General features: G+C 33.4%; 2 protein-coding genes across 2 annotated transcripts; one reads left to right on the forward strand and one right to left on the reverse strand.

The window, feature by feature from the left end:
* Positions 1-4,480: 4,480 nt before the first annotated feature.
* LOC140959580 (phragmoplastin DRP1E-like) lies at positions 4,481-10,167 on the reverse strand. The gene is made up of 15 exons (XM_073417495.1): positions 9,865-10,167; positions 9,628-9,691; positions 9,424-9,531; positions 8,930-9,031; positions 8,735-8,785; positions 8,603-8,664; positions 8,200-8,290; positions 8,032-8,096; positions 7,308-7,502; positions 7,073-7,192; positions 6,925-6,995; positions 6,431-6,656; positions 6,306-6,356; positions 5,811-6,218; positions 4,481-4,856 (listed from the first exon to the last, which is right to left on the reverse strand). Exons 1-15 carry the CDS (start codon positions 10,006-10,008, stop codon positions 4,728-4,730), a joined length of 1,887 nt encoding a protein of 628 aa, XP_073273596.1. The 5' UTR covers positions 10,009-10,167; the 3' UTR covers positions 4,481-4,727.
* Positions 10,168-11,367: 1,200 nt separating this feature from the next.
* Positions 11,368-15,234, forward strand: LOC140960237 (uridine 5'-monophosphate synthase). Its single transcript, XM_073418429.1, has 7 exons — positions 11,368-11,861; positions 12,265-12,604; positions 13,320-13,403; positions 13,611-13,693; positions 13,779-13,866; positions 13,950-14,204; positions 14,829-15,234. The coding sequence occupies exons 1-7, from the start codon at positions 11,407-11,409 to the stop codon at positions 14,955-14,957; spliced, it is 1,434 nt and encodes a 477-aa protein (XP_073274530.1). The 5' UTR covers positions 11,368-11,406; the 3' UTR covers positions 14,958-15,234.
* Positions 15,235-17,333: the final 2,099 nt, after the last annotated feature.

The raw sequence follows: 17,333 nt of genomic DNA on the forward strand, positions 1-17,333 counted from the left end.
CTCATATATATATATATATATATATATATATATATATATATATATTTGGGATTTAATTTGAGGCTATATTTTTTTTCTTTGAAACGGCAAAAAAAGCAATTAATAAGGAAAACTTCATTAAAGTTACATTTCTTTTAAGGCAAAGATAGGCTCGGTAGATGATACTCACATGAGTAGCATTTCATCCACTCAACACATGACATATAATTTGACTGATGAATTATGACCACACATTTCTACATCATGGTTAAACGAATGACCATGATTTATCCACTAAGTACACGACATGTCATGTGCTGAATGAGTAAAGACATTATCCATGTGGATAGAATGAACAAAACTGCAAAAACGTATATGTAACATGCGGGCTAGTATTTAATATAATACAACTGTTATAGCTTTATAATTCAAGAAGATCCTTGAATTAAAGAGTTGACTCAATAATTTAAATATATAAAAAAAATCGATATCAGATACTTTATACGTGTCTTGGATTTTAACAATATTCTCTGAAAACCCATTGACTTTCACATAATTTTACAATTTGTGTTCGCATTGAAGTATTTCCTACGAAATCTTCCATTGACAATATTTTGTAATCCACATAATTTTTTTCCTTTTAGATTGTCTATAAAGTGTGTGTAACAATAATAAAGTAGAAGAATATCAAATCGCATCACATATTACTTACGGCAAAAATTTGTGTGAGACGTTCTCACGAGTCGTATTTTGTGAGACAGATCTCATATTTGGGTCATCTATGAAAAGTATTACTTTTTATGCTAAAAGTATTACTTTTTATTGTGAATATCGGTAGGGTTGACCCGTCTCATAAATAAAGATTCGTGAGACCGTCTCACAAGAGACCTACTCATTAGTTACAAGGCTATCTTGAAAATATTTGAGATGTTACAAAAATAAAATAAAAAATAAAACAAGATTTATCCTAAGGATATATCAAATGATATGAGATGTGCAAGCATATATATAAGCAATGTTTTAGATGTTCATTCCAAAGTATAACTAATTGTAATTCTTAATGAAGTATAACTAAGTGTAATTATAAATGAATTAGATAAATTTAAATTTGGCAAAAAGAAAATATGAAATCAAGTGTATTATGAAGAGAAAATAATCATTTTTAGTTCCGTAAGTTGTCATGTTTTATATTTTAGTCTTTTAACTTATCAATGTGTATTTTTAGTAATGTAACTTTGATTTTTTTTTTTTGGGAGTTGATAAAGTACATACACATATCAACAATTTTTCGATGTCACGTCATCATTTTTCGATCAATTATGACTAAGAACTAACAAAAAATAAAGTTAGAAAACATGACAACTTACATCATCAAGTTGAAAGAATATCTAGTCATAACTCGATATGAAGTTATACCAAAACTTCAGAATTTGCCACTAAGTTCGGGTGAGTAGGGGTCCAAGAATTGGTGCAGAAGTTATTGACCAAAATCACCCATTTATATTAGAATATTATTGTCTTTGGCTTAATGGAGGATAACAAACGTGCAATCAATTATGTTTCATTTTCAGAATTCTTGCTTTACTTTTGGATTCGATTAAATTCATGATGATGCAAAATAGAGCAGAAAAAGGAAATAAAATGGCCAAATTATATGGCAAAAACTTTCGTGAGACGGTCTCACGGGTCGTATTTTGTGAGACGGATCTCTTATTTGAGTAATCTATGAAAAAATATTACTTTTTATGTTAAGCGTATTAATTTTTATTGTGAATATCGGTATGATTGATCCATCTCAAAGATAAAGATTCGTGATACCGTCTCACAAAAGACCTACTCAAATTATATCATGGAAATTAATATTTTTTTATTATATTTATTAGAGTAAAACCTTATACTTTCCCTAATGTAGTAATTAAGAGAATTCGATGTTAAAAGATAATTTTGATTTTCCAAAAACTAAATATATATTATTAAGTTAGGTTAATAATAAATATACCCTGATTTTATTTAATATTAAATATCGCAAATATTGATATTATCGTAAACTTACTTCTCAATTTAGTTCAAATCTTATTTGTATTTAAATAATCCTATTACTCTTCTTCCAAAAATTATAAAGAAAAGTTCAAGTCCACATGTGATTGTCTGGGTTGATGGAGTAGGTGTAAGTTTGATCAATGGTCAGAAATTAGATTTCTCTGGCAACACTTTCTAAGACGAGCATGTCACACAAAGCTTGTACATTACATTTTATCTGTCTAACATGATTTGCGCTGTATTAGTTTGATGATTTACTCAATATAAAATGAAAATTAAAAACTACGGGTTTCCACTTGATAAAAAAATTACAACAATTCAAATTGCATAGGCAACTCTTACTATTAAATTGTGCTCGAATCTTTTCCTCTAACCTCCTCCGTTGAGAATGGTGTAATGTGGGGAAGTAAATGCCGTTTCGTCAGGGCTAAAATGGATGGACCTCATTTACTTGCTTAGCTTGCCTACTTTTAACTTTATTTTTTGATTTTTTCCCCAAATATTTGTAAATTTTTTTTTATTTAACATGAATATTGATTATAATCCTGTAATACTATAAAATAAAACCTTCTATTAGCCAAAATAATAATAATAAAATAACATGTATATATATATTTAATTTAATGGTTTTTTTTTTTGTTTGCATTTCGGACACTTATCTTTCTTATAATTTCATATTTGATAATGGAGATACATATCAAATACACTAAATATATTGGAAATGAATCCAAAAATTCTTTAATTTAATGGTATAAAAATCGAAGCTGACTTCAATTAAAAATATATATGATAAAATTGTTCATAAAAATCATTAAAATGAAAGATCATGGAAAAAAAACTATACGATCTATTAAAATTTAGCCAATATTTAATCAGTTGGCATCTCTAATAGTCGAAGCTTTATCATAATAATAATAATTTATTATCAGTATTATTAAAATAATAAAATAATATAATGGAGCATAGGTGATACCACCGAGTGAGAAAAAGTGGGCAAAATTAGGAAGTCAATGCACTTGTTTTTCTGTAGTGTTTCATTAATTCTATGAAGACATTTAGCTCACATAGAAGTCAACATTCTATGGCGATTTTCTACACATTTATCGAGTCATGACGCACGAGTAACCTTAGGTACCATTTAGTTCAAGTACTGTTAAGTACTAATATAAATAGTCTTATCATTTCATTTATTTTGTACAAGTATTATTTATTTCGATCAATCAAATTATTAACTATTTATTTCACATCAATCAAATTCGTAATAATTTATCTCACATCAATCAAATCAATAATATAAAATTACGATATTACCATTAATAAATAATATTATTAATATTCTATTAATATTTTAAACAAGGACAAAATAGTAATATCATATTATCTCAAATTTAATCAATCAAATCAATTAAATCAAACACTATATTAATTATCATTTTCTATTTATTTTATTATTACAAAATATTACTTATCCTCATACTATATATCTCATACCATGAACCAAACGGTACCTTAGTTGACTAGGGTTCTCATGTCCAAATTTATTTCTAGAAATTTTTAATCTGATAGAAAAAAATTATTTCAGTTTTTTTTTTGAAAATTTATATAGCCGAGATATATTGTGATTATTCTACTATTTTCTTGCGATAAATAGTAAAAAGTATACTTTGTTGCGGTGGAAGAGAAATCGAGATGGCTCATACTATGTATGAATATTTAATGAACTTGCATTTTTTGGTCAATTTGGTTGGAGCGAAACAACAGAATTTTCATAGAACATATCATAATCTACGGATGAGATTTGGAAAAAGATTAAATTCAGAGTCGCGAGTTGGACGACAAAATTGCCAGAGTTCAACCACTTTTTTTTTTTTTATCTCAAATATAATGAGAGATTGTAAATTTTTGTGCTATTAACGACAACGTAACAATATTTCTCTCTCTTTTTAAGGGATGTTATGAGGATTTCTTATCCACTTTTTTTTTGTCTTTTTCTCTTATTCTAATAAAACTTTCGTTTTTCAATCAAAAAAAAAAATTAATTGTTACTAACGTTGGAAAAAACAAAATCAAAAAGATGATGCAAAAGCATGGACAATTATGTCAAGGGAAGGGGGCATGCTCAACATACGTAAGCCAAAGTGCTGCCTAAGATATTATAAGTGATGATGGTCGATATAGTGGCGGGACATCTATTTGTCAATGCCGAAACCTACGAATGTAGTCAAAAGCTATAGATGGGTTGAGTTCAACCTATCTTTAGTACATTGTCCTATCCAACCCCATAGATGAGGTCCCGGCAGCTATCATTCAGGGTTTTAAACTGACAATTTTTAGAAATTGAGATCATATATCGTACATAAATTGAAACATAACATGTAAACAATAAATATTTAGACAGGTATTCTACCTCTTTTCGACAACAATTAACGAGTGCGAGCAAAATTTGACACATTCTAAGAAATTCCACCAGCAAAAGGACTAAAGACAGTTTCATCGCACAAAGCACACTAATTCATTACATGGAAAAGAATTCTTGCATTTACAACAGAGAAAAACCAAACATAGTGTGAAGCCAAAACAATGTTTGCATAATTTCGAAAGGGCAATAAACATATTCCCAACCTGGATCAGTAATCCAAGGTTCTGCAACCAACATGAACTACCATTCCTACATGGACATTACAAATATTTTAACTGTTTATTGGATCTCAACGAACCCATGATGCAGAATCAATCTCATCCCGTGCTTTTCTGTAAAGTTCAAGCCTTTTAGCACATAGCTTCCGCCTCTCCATCAGTGCAGGATCTTCGTCTAATAAGTCTGAAAGTTGCTTACCCTGCAAAATTATCAAATGCCACATGAATTGATAGAGGAAAAGAACGATTTGGCAAACGAAATCCATGAAACCATTCTTATTGTCGGATAAACAATTCTAACATAAATAAATTTATAAAAAAAATTTGGGTCAAAGCGAACAATAATCACTTTCATTTTTCAGTGGTGGAACAGTTGAAACATGGCGTGGAGCTACCATATGTTTTAAAGGTTCGAGTTTCACGATATTACCTCAGATATAGTTTTTGGTACAATGACAGATGCTTGATCTAAAAAAACATACTAGATCAAATTTAATTGGTTGGATTCCAGAGTATTGCGGTAGCAATTGATGGAGAGAGATTGTTGGTACATGAGCAAAAATTGTCCAGTTATTGCGTACAACAGCTAAATTACAAAGGTCAAAATATAACACTCATACAACTATCATTTAAAAGGATTCGAGTTGAATCGCTGTAGTCAACTAATGTTGTTATTGGTTAAACAATTCTGATATGCACGATAGTTACAAAAACTTTGGCCAGAATGAGCATTAATCACTCTCATTTTCTTGTATGTGAAGGCTTTAAGTGGCAAATGAAACATGGTTCTGAACTACCATATGTTTTAAGGTTTGAGTTTCACAACATTACAATCAGATATAGATTTTGGTGCAATAATTAACGCATGCATAATCTAAAATGTATTAGATCAAATGTAATGGGTTGGATTCACTAGTGTAATGGTAGCAATTGATGGTGAGAGATTGTTGGGTATATGTGAACGACAAGTATCCAGCTATCGTGTACATCAGCTCATGACAATGGTCAAAACATAAGCTTGGACAACTGTTAATTAAAATTTTTGAGTTAAATCGTTGACATCATCAATGGTTTTCGATATTATATTTTGCTTGGCCCAAAGAAAAGGGGAGAGAATTTGGCATAAACAAAGAAAGCAAAATCAAACTAAATACCTCTTTCTTCCCAATTTGAGTGTAAAAGTAATGAAGTAAATTCTGCTTGGCCTCCTTAACTTGACAATAAACTACAGCCTTTGGAATTGAATTCCTCAGTGTCTCAGATACCATAGTTACATAAGACGATACATTCGACCCTATCCTCCTGAAATGTCCATCTGCATAACGATCAAAGGCCGGGGTGGCTGCTGTGTTCTCTCTTGTGTTTTCACGTGGGTTTACCCCCTGGTTTCCCAATTTCTCAATTTCCTGCGGAAGTCTTCGGAAGAAATCAACGGTGAGATATGAAGATTCCATGTCAACCAATCTGGTAACTGTTTTCTTGCCCTCCTCGCGAAACTTTTCCAACGACTGATTTCCTGCTCCAGCTATTGCTGATTGCAGAGTTGGAAATCGTTTCAATTCCTATTTGGCACAAAATATTTAGAAATATGTGATCTGCGCGTCAACTAAAATCAAATTAAGGTAGGGCAATTAAGATTATAGAATAACCTGACACTCCCCAATTGACTTCCTCACTAGTTCCTTCAAGACAAAGTGAACCTGAACAGTTTTGTAGTTCAGTCATGGAGGCAGCAAGAGAAAAGCATGAGGAAAAAGGGCTCCAAGAGACTTACAGCATCTACAGAGGCTTCAGCAGGCCCCCTAAAATAATTTAATGAACCCTCAATGAGGCGCCGATAACCTTGCTCAGGAGCAATCAAGTGTGGTTGATACCCATCAGATTCTGAAACAATTTTCCTTACATTCTGAATGGATAGATGACGATCAAATGGAAGTTTTCTCAAAGCAGCCGGAAGCTGATTGTCAAAAACTCCATAAATTCGATCACCTCCTGGTCGGCTGACATTTTTAACACTCGTGCGATTAGAGTAATTCTTCAGCAAAGATGATATAATTTTGAAAGCATGGACAATCAAATGGCAAGGCCATATCTAAGTAACATAATGTCTTGAAGGTCATGATAACCAAAAGAGAGACGGCGATTAGAAAATATTTTTTGAAGAATAACTTCTCCACATCTAATTTAGATGTCACTATGCATCCAATCTAACCATACAGAGGGGGTGAGGGGGGGTGAGGAGGGGAGGGAGCACAAGGACAAGCTTACCCTCCATCCAGATGTTCCTTGAATATCTTGTCAAAAGCACGGCAAAGTTCCAAGATGGTATATAATTGAGCCTGAAACATATATTCAGTCGCTGACATATTAATAAATTCAAATTTAATAGTCGCAATGAGGAAGGTAAGAAATTAACCCCAGCATCAACAGCAATTGGCCTTCCGAGGTGGTCCAGCTCAGATTCAAGTTCATCAATGCTTTTGTTTATCAAAGAAGTGATACTTGGTATTCTTGCCTTAATAACAGATTCCAAGTGCTGAAATCAAACCATTCAATAACGTGAGCACTGAGCTCTAACATTAATTTAAGTATATGAACAACGGTCATCCAACGCAAACAGGATGCCAAATGAAAAGAGAAACAAAATATACTTTTGAGAGAAGCTTTGCCAGATATTCAGAACCCATTTTACTTGACAGGTGTCCATAGTCAGGACTTGAAGCAAAATAATCGCGCTCCTTCCTCCTAGCAGCTAGCATATCAACATTTTTATTTATATCTGCTTGGGAGCGGTTCACAATACCCACCCAGGGATGCTGTAAACGATAAGATCTTCCTTCCAGAACCTAAGAAAATCATTCGATCAGGGGAACTTTCTAATCTTTACATGAAATTAAAAAGAAAAGGTTTGGTGGAAGAAGAAATAAGGACGAGGAGAACCACTAGAAGACTATGGTTAGCTTTTTTAATATATAAGAAATGATATCCATTCATAAATATAGAATATAAAATTGAATAATAAGACATCTTCCGACCAATGTCTGGAACTAACTAATAGTAAGACAAGCAGAGAAGAAAACATTTTTCATCTTAGAAAATAGTTTACAATCTTCCTCGCATTTAAAACCAAAATAATGATTATTAATTATACATCCATCAAAAGATATACCTTCTCAAAGTTTTAATGAATTATATTCTCATGGAAGAGGTAATTCCTGTTTCTAGATACTAAAAGACATAATGTTCCTCCAAGAGACAAAGAAAGCGTATTCCAGCTACTCTTTAATTATTTATTTTCATTATTCCATAGTGAGTGAACAATTGTGCGCTAGTGGTGCACTCATGGAACTGTGAGAGAGGGGGTAGAGCTTTTACATCGAGTGCATGAGTTCCTTTGTCCATCAGATCTAGCTTAGTTAGCACGCCAAATGTGCGTTCACCTACAAATGTTGCAAAATTCAAATTTCAAGCAATATAAAGTAATATAACATAAATTAATCAACATTCATAATATCAATTTATCAAATGATAAGTAAAAAATACCTGTTGCATCAACTTCCCTTGCCAGCTTAATAGCATCCGAGGTTGCAATATCTTGGTTTGCCGGAGATATTGCCAATATGATGCAGTTCGGCTGCATGTGGTGCAGATAACAATTATATTTGCTGTCAGAATTGACACTTAAAAAATTATACTGAAACAAACAAAACCCACCAAAAACAAGAAAAAAGCAATGTGGAGCAAAGTGTAGATAAATGACACCTGTCCAAAGCACCTGAAATTGACTACATCGCTTATAAATACTTAAATGTTCATCACATCTATGTTTTTTCTTTTCTGAAATTAAAATGTTCATCAAACTTTAACGTTAATATTTTTCAGAAAAAACCATGTTTGATGCAAACAAGAAATGTACACGAAGAACAACAAAAAATTATTATCTTGCCTTCTCAACATAATTGCGAACCATATTTTCAATCTCTTGAACTATACTTTCTGGTTGCCCCTCTGCAAAGAATACATGTTTGTGTCAGATAGAGTCCATATCAACATAAAAACTGCCTGAACAGAAACATACCAACAGCAACTTTTGTCAAACCAGGCAGATCAATCAGTGTTAGGTTGACCACTGCAATTTATAACAAACCAAAAACATCAGCAGAGGTAAATCTCAGGTAAATGAAAAATATATTTAATTTATAAATTTTGGAGATGAAAAGCCATCCTTCTAAGCAAAAGGAACGAATAAAATAGCTCATCAAGAAAAACATACCATTTGGGGAGTATATATTTAAGTGAATAGGAATTGGAGAAATCTGTTTTGTCTTCCCCGTTACTCTATCAGTTTCATCCTGAATTTCTTTACGAACCAAAGCTGTACATGAAAATGAGAAGGCATGAACATTTTTCCAAGCTACTCAACACCAGTGACATTTTTTCAAATCACATAAAGCAAGCCATTTTCTGAAACCTGATAACATATGCATTCTACCTTATGCTATTTGCTCTTCAGACCAAGAATTTGAACTAGGCACAGAGCCATGAAGTCACCCCTGGTTTCTTAATTCATTCCAAATTACACAAACTATAACTAAAACAACTATCGTGGTATTTGATTGGGGTATTTTATTATTTTACTTAAAAACTTTACATGAGCGTGGAGGCTAAAACAAAGGCAACACAAAACACATCAATTATTAGAAACCCAAAGTTTCATTTAAGATTTCTACTAATAAAATGACAGATAACAGCTGAAATTGCACATACAGAAATCGGTGAATCGTCTCCGTGGTAAATGCCCAAACTCAGCATATTCCTCTTGCCCATCTTCTGTTTTCTGCAACTGCAATACCAATGGCCTTCTCGTTACAATGCCTGAACTCAACAGTCAAATAACACAAAGAGATCAACAATTGCAAAAGATGTAAACTCAAATTTAACTCAGAAATTACGTAATAATAAAACACAAACCAGAGCCTCGGGGCAGAAAATCTCGCCCTACTATGCTCTCCAAAACTGACGACTTTCCCGAACTCTGTTTTAGCACAAAACACACACATTAAAATTACAAAACAAAACAAAAACAGATACGAACCCCAAGCAAAATAAACTTGAAAAAAATCCACTAATCAGAAATTATCAGCCAACTCTCACAACATACGCAACAATTATACTTTAAACATTTATAATCACGAATATGCTGATGACCTGGCCACCGACAACGCAAACGGATGGCAAGGCGTCCCAGAGAGAAGAAAAGGCCTGGTCGTCGCCGCCGCCGTAGTCGCCGAGCGCGGTGCAGGCCCTCTGAATTCTGTTCACTAGCCCAATTAAGCTCTCCATTGTCGCCATTCTTCCCAAAAACTCAAAGATTTCAGCTTGTTTATGTACAATCACTCAAAAAATGGATCTGAATCGAAATGGGGAGAACTATTATTGACTTGAAAGTGTGCGATGTGAGTGAGTGAGGGAGTGAGAAAGGATTTGAAGTTGGACTCAATTCAAACTGTCGAGCAAGTGTTCTATTTTTTGANTTTCTATATTTCATCACATCCAATAAGTGAGTGACACCTCATCGGTACTCACATAAGTGTGCACGGTAGATGTGCAGCATATATAGATAGTTAATCTTAAAAATAGATATTCCCCAATTTAATTTTAGGTTTAAATTTTTATATTTTATTAGTCTTTTCACAATAAAATAAGAGTATCATGCTACTTTTATTTTTATGAGAAAAATCATAACAAGATATGAACTTAAATACAAAATTAAATAGGAATTATTTGCTTATATCAAAATTTTAGTCTGAATACATCTAATGTGAGACGGTTTCATGGGTATATATCCGTGAGAAATGTCGATCTGATCTATATTTTCCATAAAAAATGGTATTTTTAACATAAAAATAATATTTTTTATTGATTACAAAATTGACTCGTGAAATTATGGGTTGCAATGTTAAGTAGTAGTGCAATTTTTTTTTAAACATTGGGAATCGCGACCATAATTTTTTGGTGTGCTCAAAGTAAATCTAAAAGATCAATGCAGTAGCTTACAAATCATACTGATTATGTAAACTATACTAGATAAATAATGTGTAATAGCTCATATTGAAAAGAGAACCCTTTCCAAAGTTTGGTTGGTGAGTCATAGCATCGGTATGAAATAAAAGTTAGCAGACAAATATGGACTGGACCAGAGTCCAACTGATATTAATATTACACTTTTGTTTTTTTTTTTAAATTTCATCATATTTTTATTTTTTTATTTCAACAATTCAAATATCAATTTAGTCCCTTCATAATTTGTCAAATTCCACTTTAGTTCATCAATAATGATAAAAAAGACTGTACATACATACATCGCGTGTGCTGAGTAATTAGTAAAGACCAAATTTTTCTTCCAACTTTACCCTTATATGATATTAATATTACACTTTTGTTTTTTTTTTTTAATTTCATCATATTTTTTTTTTTTTTTTAAAATTTCAACACACTTTTATTTTTTTTTTTAAATTTCATCATATTTTTTTTTTTTTTTTAAAATTTCAACACACTTTTATTTTTTTTTTTTTATTTCAATAATTCAAATCTCAATATATTCCTTTTATTATTTATCAAATTTTAATTTAGTCTATCGATAATAAATGTCCAGATACTCATCGCGCTTTTGTTATATATATATATATATGTATATTTTCATATAAATATATTTTCTCGAAGCCTTGCTTAACTCACAGTGTTGCCCTAATGGCTGTGCCAACAATGGAGTCCCTAATCCTGCAGCTCCACGATATTGAAGCCGTCAAATTCGGCAACTTCAAGCTCAAATCCGGCATCTCCTCCCCAATCTACATCGACCTCCGCCTCATCGTTTCCTACCCTTCGCTGCTCCGCCAAATCTCCCAAGCTCTTATCAAAACCCTCCCTCCATCCTCCGTGTATCAAGTTGTGTGTGGCGTTCCCTACACCGCCCTCCCCATCGCCACCTGCATTTCCGTCTCCTCCGAGATTCCGATGCTCATGCGTCGCAAGGAGGTCAAAGACTACGGCACAGCAAAAGCTATTGAAGGAGCATTTGAGCCTAATCAGGTTTGCCTTATTGTTGAGGATCTCGTAACTAGCGGGGCCTCGGTGCTCGAGACTGCTGCGCCGCTCCGCGCTGCTGGCCTGAAAGTTACTGATGCCGTCGTCATGATTGATAGGTGAAGAATGTAGTTTAATCAATGTAGTGTTTGTGTAAATCTTGTCAGCTGATGCTATTTTAGCAGTGTACTGTTCTATGATCTGTTATTTCCCGCACCACCAGATATCTGCTGGTGGCTGACTTGTGTACAAGTAGGCACACGTGGTTAACAAATGTATACAATTTATGTAAACAGATATGTAAGCACAGACATCAATAAGATAGATTAGTAAACTCAAAATCTTTATTCTGGTACTCCGTGTGAATGATCGAGCAAATGGAGTGTTTAAATAGTTGAGTATGTTTATCGCCTCGTCATATATGTCTAGTAGTAGCTGTTAGACATTTTCTTTTACTCATGCCTAAATTTGTTAATGTTGTCTTATGAATCCTGGTTTTATTATGAATATCTCGGGACACAGGGAACAAGGTGGGAGGGAAAATTTGGCAGAAAATGGCATCACACTGCATGCAATGGTAAAGCTGAGTGAAATGGTTTCGATATTGAAGGAGAAGGGAAGAATTTCAGAGGAAACCCAGAAAATGGTCATGAAGTTCCTAGAGGAGAATCGAAAGGTGTCAGTACCGGTGGTACCAGCAGCTGAGAAGGTAAAAGTAAGAATTGCATATGAGGAGAGGGCGAAGATGGCAAAGAATCCTACAGGAAAGAGGTTGTTTGAGATAATGGTGCAGAAGGAGACTAACTTGTGTGTGGCTGCTGATGTTGCCACTGCTGCTGAGTTGCTTGAAATTGCAGACAGGGTGAAGTGCCGAAAAATACTTACTAGTTTCTTATTGGCTGTTGATGGTTATCTTGCTGTAAATTTTGTATGATTTGTCATAGCCAGTTCGTAATCTGATTTTGGAATCTTTTTTTTCTTTTGGTATCAAAATCTGTATTATCCTGAGTGAGTAGTTGTAAGCAATTGCATATAACAAATAAGATAAGAAGTTGGGTCAGATAGACTCGGAAGTTCGGAAGGTTGATTTTAATCTTTTGATAATATCTACTAGAGATTGATTCATTAAAGAAATTGACCTTAAACTATTGTTATTCCCTTTAATATTTCTTTTATTTCAAATCCAGTTGTAGGTAGATATTTCCTGAAATTTCTCTTGATCAGTTGATATGTGTTCAACTTAAAAAGTAAAGTAATATATGTATCTATGGGTGCATTATGATGATAAATTTTTATATTTTGTGCTTGGTAAAATAAGATGACAAGGAATCTAGTAGCCAACTAGCAGTGCATCTTTTTTGTTCTATTTCCAATAAAGATCTGAGGGCTTCAAGTAAACAGTTGTGCCAATTATAACTCATGATCTGTAGCCTAGTCTTTAGCTCATTCATGTTACCATGTATCATGTGTGTCACTTGGTAACCTCGTACAATGTTTTAGATGGCATAGTTGTTATAAATGCATGCAAATTTGCTTTCGAATAATCTTTCTTAACCTTTTCTTTTATTTATCTGCAGGTTGGACCTGAGATCTGCATGTTGAAAACCCATGTGGATATATTTCCTGATTTCACAGATGATTTTGGATCTAAGCTTCGTATGGTACGTTAGAACCATCATATTTTTTGGCCCAGCAGCTCCTTAATTCTGATAATTAAGATAACTTTATCACCTCAGTTATCATGCTGAATAAAAACCCTTTCTTTTTTGTTCTGAAAATGTGAGATATGTGCTACTTGTATTACATCCTCAATCATTGCCCGAATATTGACTCTTTGACTATGACTAATTATGGTCGATCGGTTGAAGATTGCAGAGAAACATAATTTCCTAATCTTTGAAGATCGGAAGTTTGCTGACATTGGTAACACGGTGGCCATGCAATATGAAGGGTGAGTTAAATTTGCTCACTTTCCCAATTATATTCTTTTTTTGTGCTGCTTTCAGTAATGATTCTTATTTGTTTGTTTTATGCAGAGGTGTCTTCCGGATATTGGAGTGGGCAGATATAGTAAATGCCCATATAATTTCAGGTCCAGGAGTCGTGGATGGGTTGAAATTGAAGGTTAGGATGTTATGCTCAGTTTTGAAAAAGAGAGATTAGAACTCTCTTTCACTCCCACTGATTTAATTTCTTTCCTGTAACAGGGTTTGCCTCGTGGCAGAGGACTGTTATTACTTGCTGAGATGAGTTCATCTGGCAACCTGGCCAAGGGTGATTACACGGCTGCGGCTGTAAAAATAGCAGAAGATCATGCAGACTTTGTAATTGGCTTCATCTCTGTCAATCCTGCATCTTGGCCTGGTAAACATGGAAATCCATCACTTATTCACGCAACCCCTGGTGTCCAATTGGTCAAAGGTGGAGATTCTTTGGGACAGCAATATAACACTCCAAATTCTGTAAGTAAAATTCATATTAATATGGTACTCCTTTACATTGTCTTAAGCAGAATGTGCAAGTTAGTTTTTTGGTTTTCTAATGCAAATTCTAATACCTAGAGTATGTTGATAGTATTCATGAAATTTTTAAAGGAGATGGGACCAAGCTTTATTTATATCTTATTATCAAGAAAAACAACAATTTTATTGCCTATTAAATGGATTTTTCATGAGGAGGCAGTCTAAATTCCAGTGTGTCAGGAATTTGCAAGCAGTAAGAAAAACAAGTATTTATTGGTTGTGTGTACAAACATCAAAGTTCAATTCGATTGTATGGATTATAGAAATCAGAACTAGTCTTCTTTGGTTAAAAAATGATGTTTGCTGAGAAATTGCGAGATCTGATCTTTTTAATGCTGTTACTGAGGATGGAAAAGCCCACAAAAATGGCTTGATGGCATAATAAAGGTTTTGTTATGGCACACTTGATAAATGTTTGGCACGAACTTACTCCATCTAACACCAATGTTTTGTGCGTCACACGTTTTTTTAATATTTGAAAAGAACTGAAAAAAGTGTAAAACTCGGTCCATTATATTGTACTACCAAATATTTGCATAATATTTACTGGCCTCATGGCTTCAGGTCATTTCTGAGAGAGGCAGTGACATTATCATTGTTGGCCGTGGTATAATAAAGGCAGCCAACCCTGCTGAGGCAGCACGTGAGTACCGACTTCAAGGATGGGATGCATATTTGATGGATTGCAAGTAACAAATTTTGATTTGCTCCTTCCTCTTGCTGTTTTGAGGCATCTCATCCTGGTAAAATTTCGTGAATTCATGGTTGCACAGCATCACCTGGGAAAAGCCCTTGGATATATGACTTGACTTAGTTGTTTTCTAACATTAAAGCATAAATTGCTGCTCGTGTATGGAATCTCATTCGAGCATGACGTCCCTTTTTCTGATGCAGAATTCAAGGGTCCATAAGATTTTATGATCATTATGCTTTTATAAGCATCTATTTCTATTGTAGGCTTTTTACACAATTATTGAGCTATATCGTCTTATAGCATACTAAAGAGATCCTCAACAGGTAATTTATCCTTCCTCAAGGTTAATAATTTTCGTATAGCAAGGAAGAATTAGGAGTAGTTGAATTTGCGGGTAAAAGTGTTAAATCTGTGGGAGTCAGGTCTTAAAACTATGGCACAACTTATTCATACAGGAGCCGCTTCTTCGAGTCGGCGGTGCTATCGAATAAATGAATTAAACCACGAGAACATTGCTTTCTAAAGTATGGTGATTATGATACTCTACTCACATCGGGTCGTAAAAATCTCTGATTTGGTATATGTATATGTCACATTGATGAACTCCTAGATTAATTTGAGTGATGCTTTTTACGGAGCAATAACAAACAGACAAAAATTTGTGTGAGACGGTCTCGCGGGTCGTATTTTGTGAGACATATATCTTATTTAGGTCATCCATGAAAAAGTATTACTTTTTATGCTAAGAGTATTACTTTTTGTTGTGAATATCGGTAGTGTTGACCCGTCTCACAGATAAAGATTCGTGAGATCATCTCACAAGATACCTACTAACACTGATTAGTTGTGATTTCAAATTTCAATTTCGCTCTCCAATGCAAAATCTTATTCTCCTTACTATTCCTGTACACTTGTTGGCAGTGATAAACAATACATACACACATATATATAAGGTAATTATTATTATACGTATATATTTAATGGGTTTATTAAATATATGGGGCAAAGTTGGTGATTGAAAAATGACAAAATGTGAAGAAGATGATTTCACGTGAATCGGGGTTCAGAAAGTCTTTTGGGGTAAGCCCGTGACCGACCGCAGCATCTGCTATATTTTCCCAAACGACAAAGAAAACCATCCACCAAGATTTCATGATAGTGTTAATTATTTGCATATATTCGTATTTTTATCAAATAAACTACCCTATGGATTTATTATTATGTTCCAACTATGGCACTTAGCTTTTAAATGAGAATATTCTCATTTTTTTCACACATAATTAATATTTTTGATGGAATGTTATAGTTCAATGTAAATAATGTAAGTGATTCGAAACTCCAATGTCTAGTGAAAATGGGAGAGGCCTCTCATGCATTAATGTATCGAATTTAAGAAGAGGAAATTGCATAAATTTTTTGTTTCTTCCATTTTTGGGCATATTATCAGTTAATTCACACTTTTAGTGCACAAAATGTGACATCGGACATGTCAAAAATTTTCAGTGTTACGTCAGCACTCTGATTAAAAATCACTAAAAATTTAAAAAGTGTAAATTAGTTTTTTAAAACAGTAAATTGATCGATAATAAGACAAAAATGAAAACTAGGAATGAATGTGTTTTCATGTATACTTGTGACATTATTTTAGGATTAAACAACACAAAATCACTTTGAAGGATCTTTTGAATATATTTTAAATAAATTTCAATTGATGTTTTCGCCAAGCACAGTTCCTTTTCACGAGGGCTAATTGGGACGTCCTTGCAAATATATGCTTACATGGTAACAATTATTGTAAACCTTCATGGGCTGATTTTCTTGGTACCTCATCGGTTTGGCTTGAAGTTTGCTTAATTTAAAATTGAGTATATATGTATTTAATTTAGAGGGTATTTATTTGTCCTAATCATTATTTAAAATTGAATTTACTTGCCAAGTAACAGGTAAACCAATTGAGCATTAGTGCTACTAGTTTCACATCAATCGTTGGATGATACAAAAAAATAATGAGAAGGAAAAAACACAAATTTTGTGTAGCCTAAATTGGATTTTGATCACTTTAATAAGTCAAAAATTAGGTTTTAGTGCAACAATTATTTGTTTTCGAGCATTTTTTCGCGGTATTGCTGTTGCGACACAAATCAATGTTGGCATGACCACAAATCACTGAAATTCGAAGTGATTTTCTTGTGTATTCTTAATAAACCATGCTTATATATGGATATAGGAGGATCTATTTGAGCAGTAAGAAGCCCGACATTGCTCCGTCACGCTTTCGCCTATTGCAGAAACTTCCCCATTGCTGCCTCCCGTAGGAGTCTGAGCCGTGTCTAGTAACATATTGAATTGGGAAGAGACATAAACTATAAGATAAA

The sequence above is a fragment of the Primulina huaijiensis genome, chromosome 15 (assembly GCF_012295235.1).
Source record: "Primulina huaijiensis isolate GDHJ02 chromosome 15, ASM1229523v2, whole genome shotgun sequence".
NCBI lineage: Eukaryota > Viridiplantae > Streptophyta > Magnoliopsida > Lamiales > Gesneriaceae > Primulina > Primulina huaijiensis.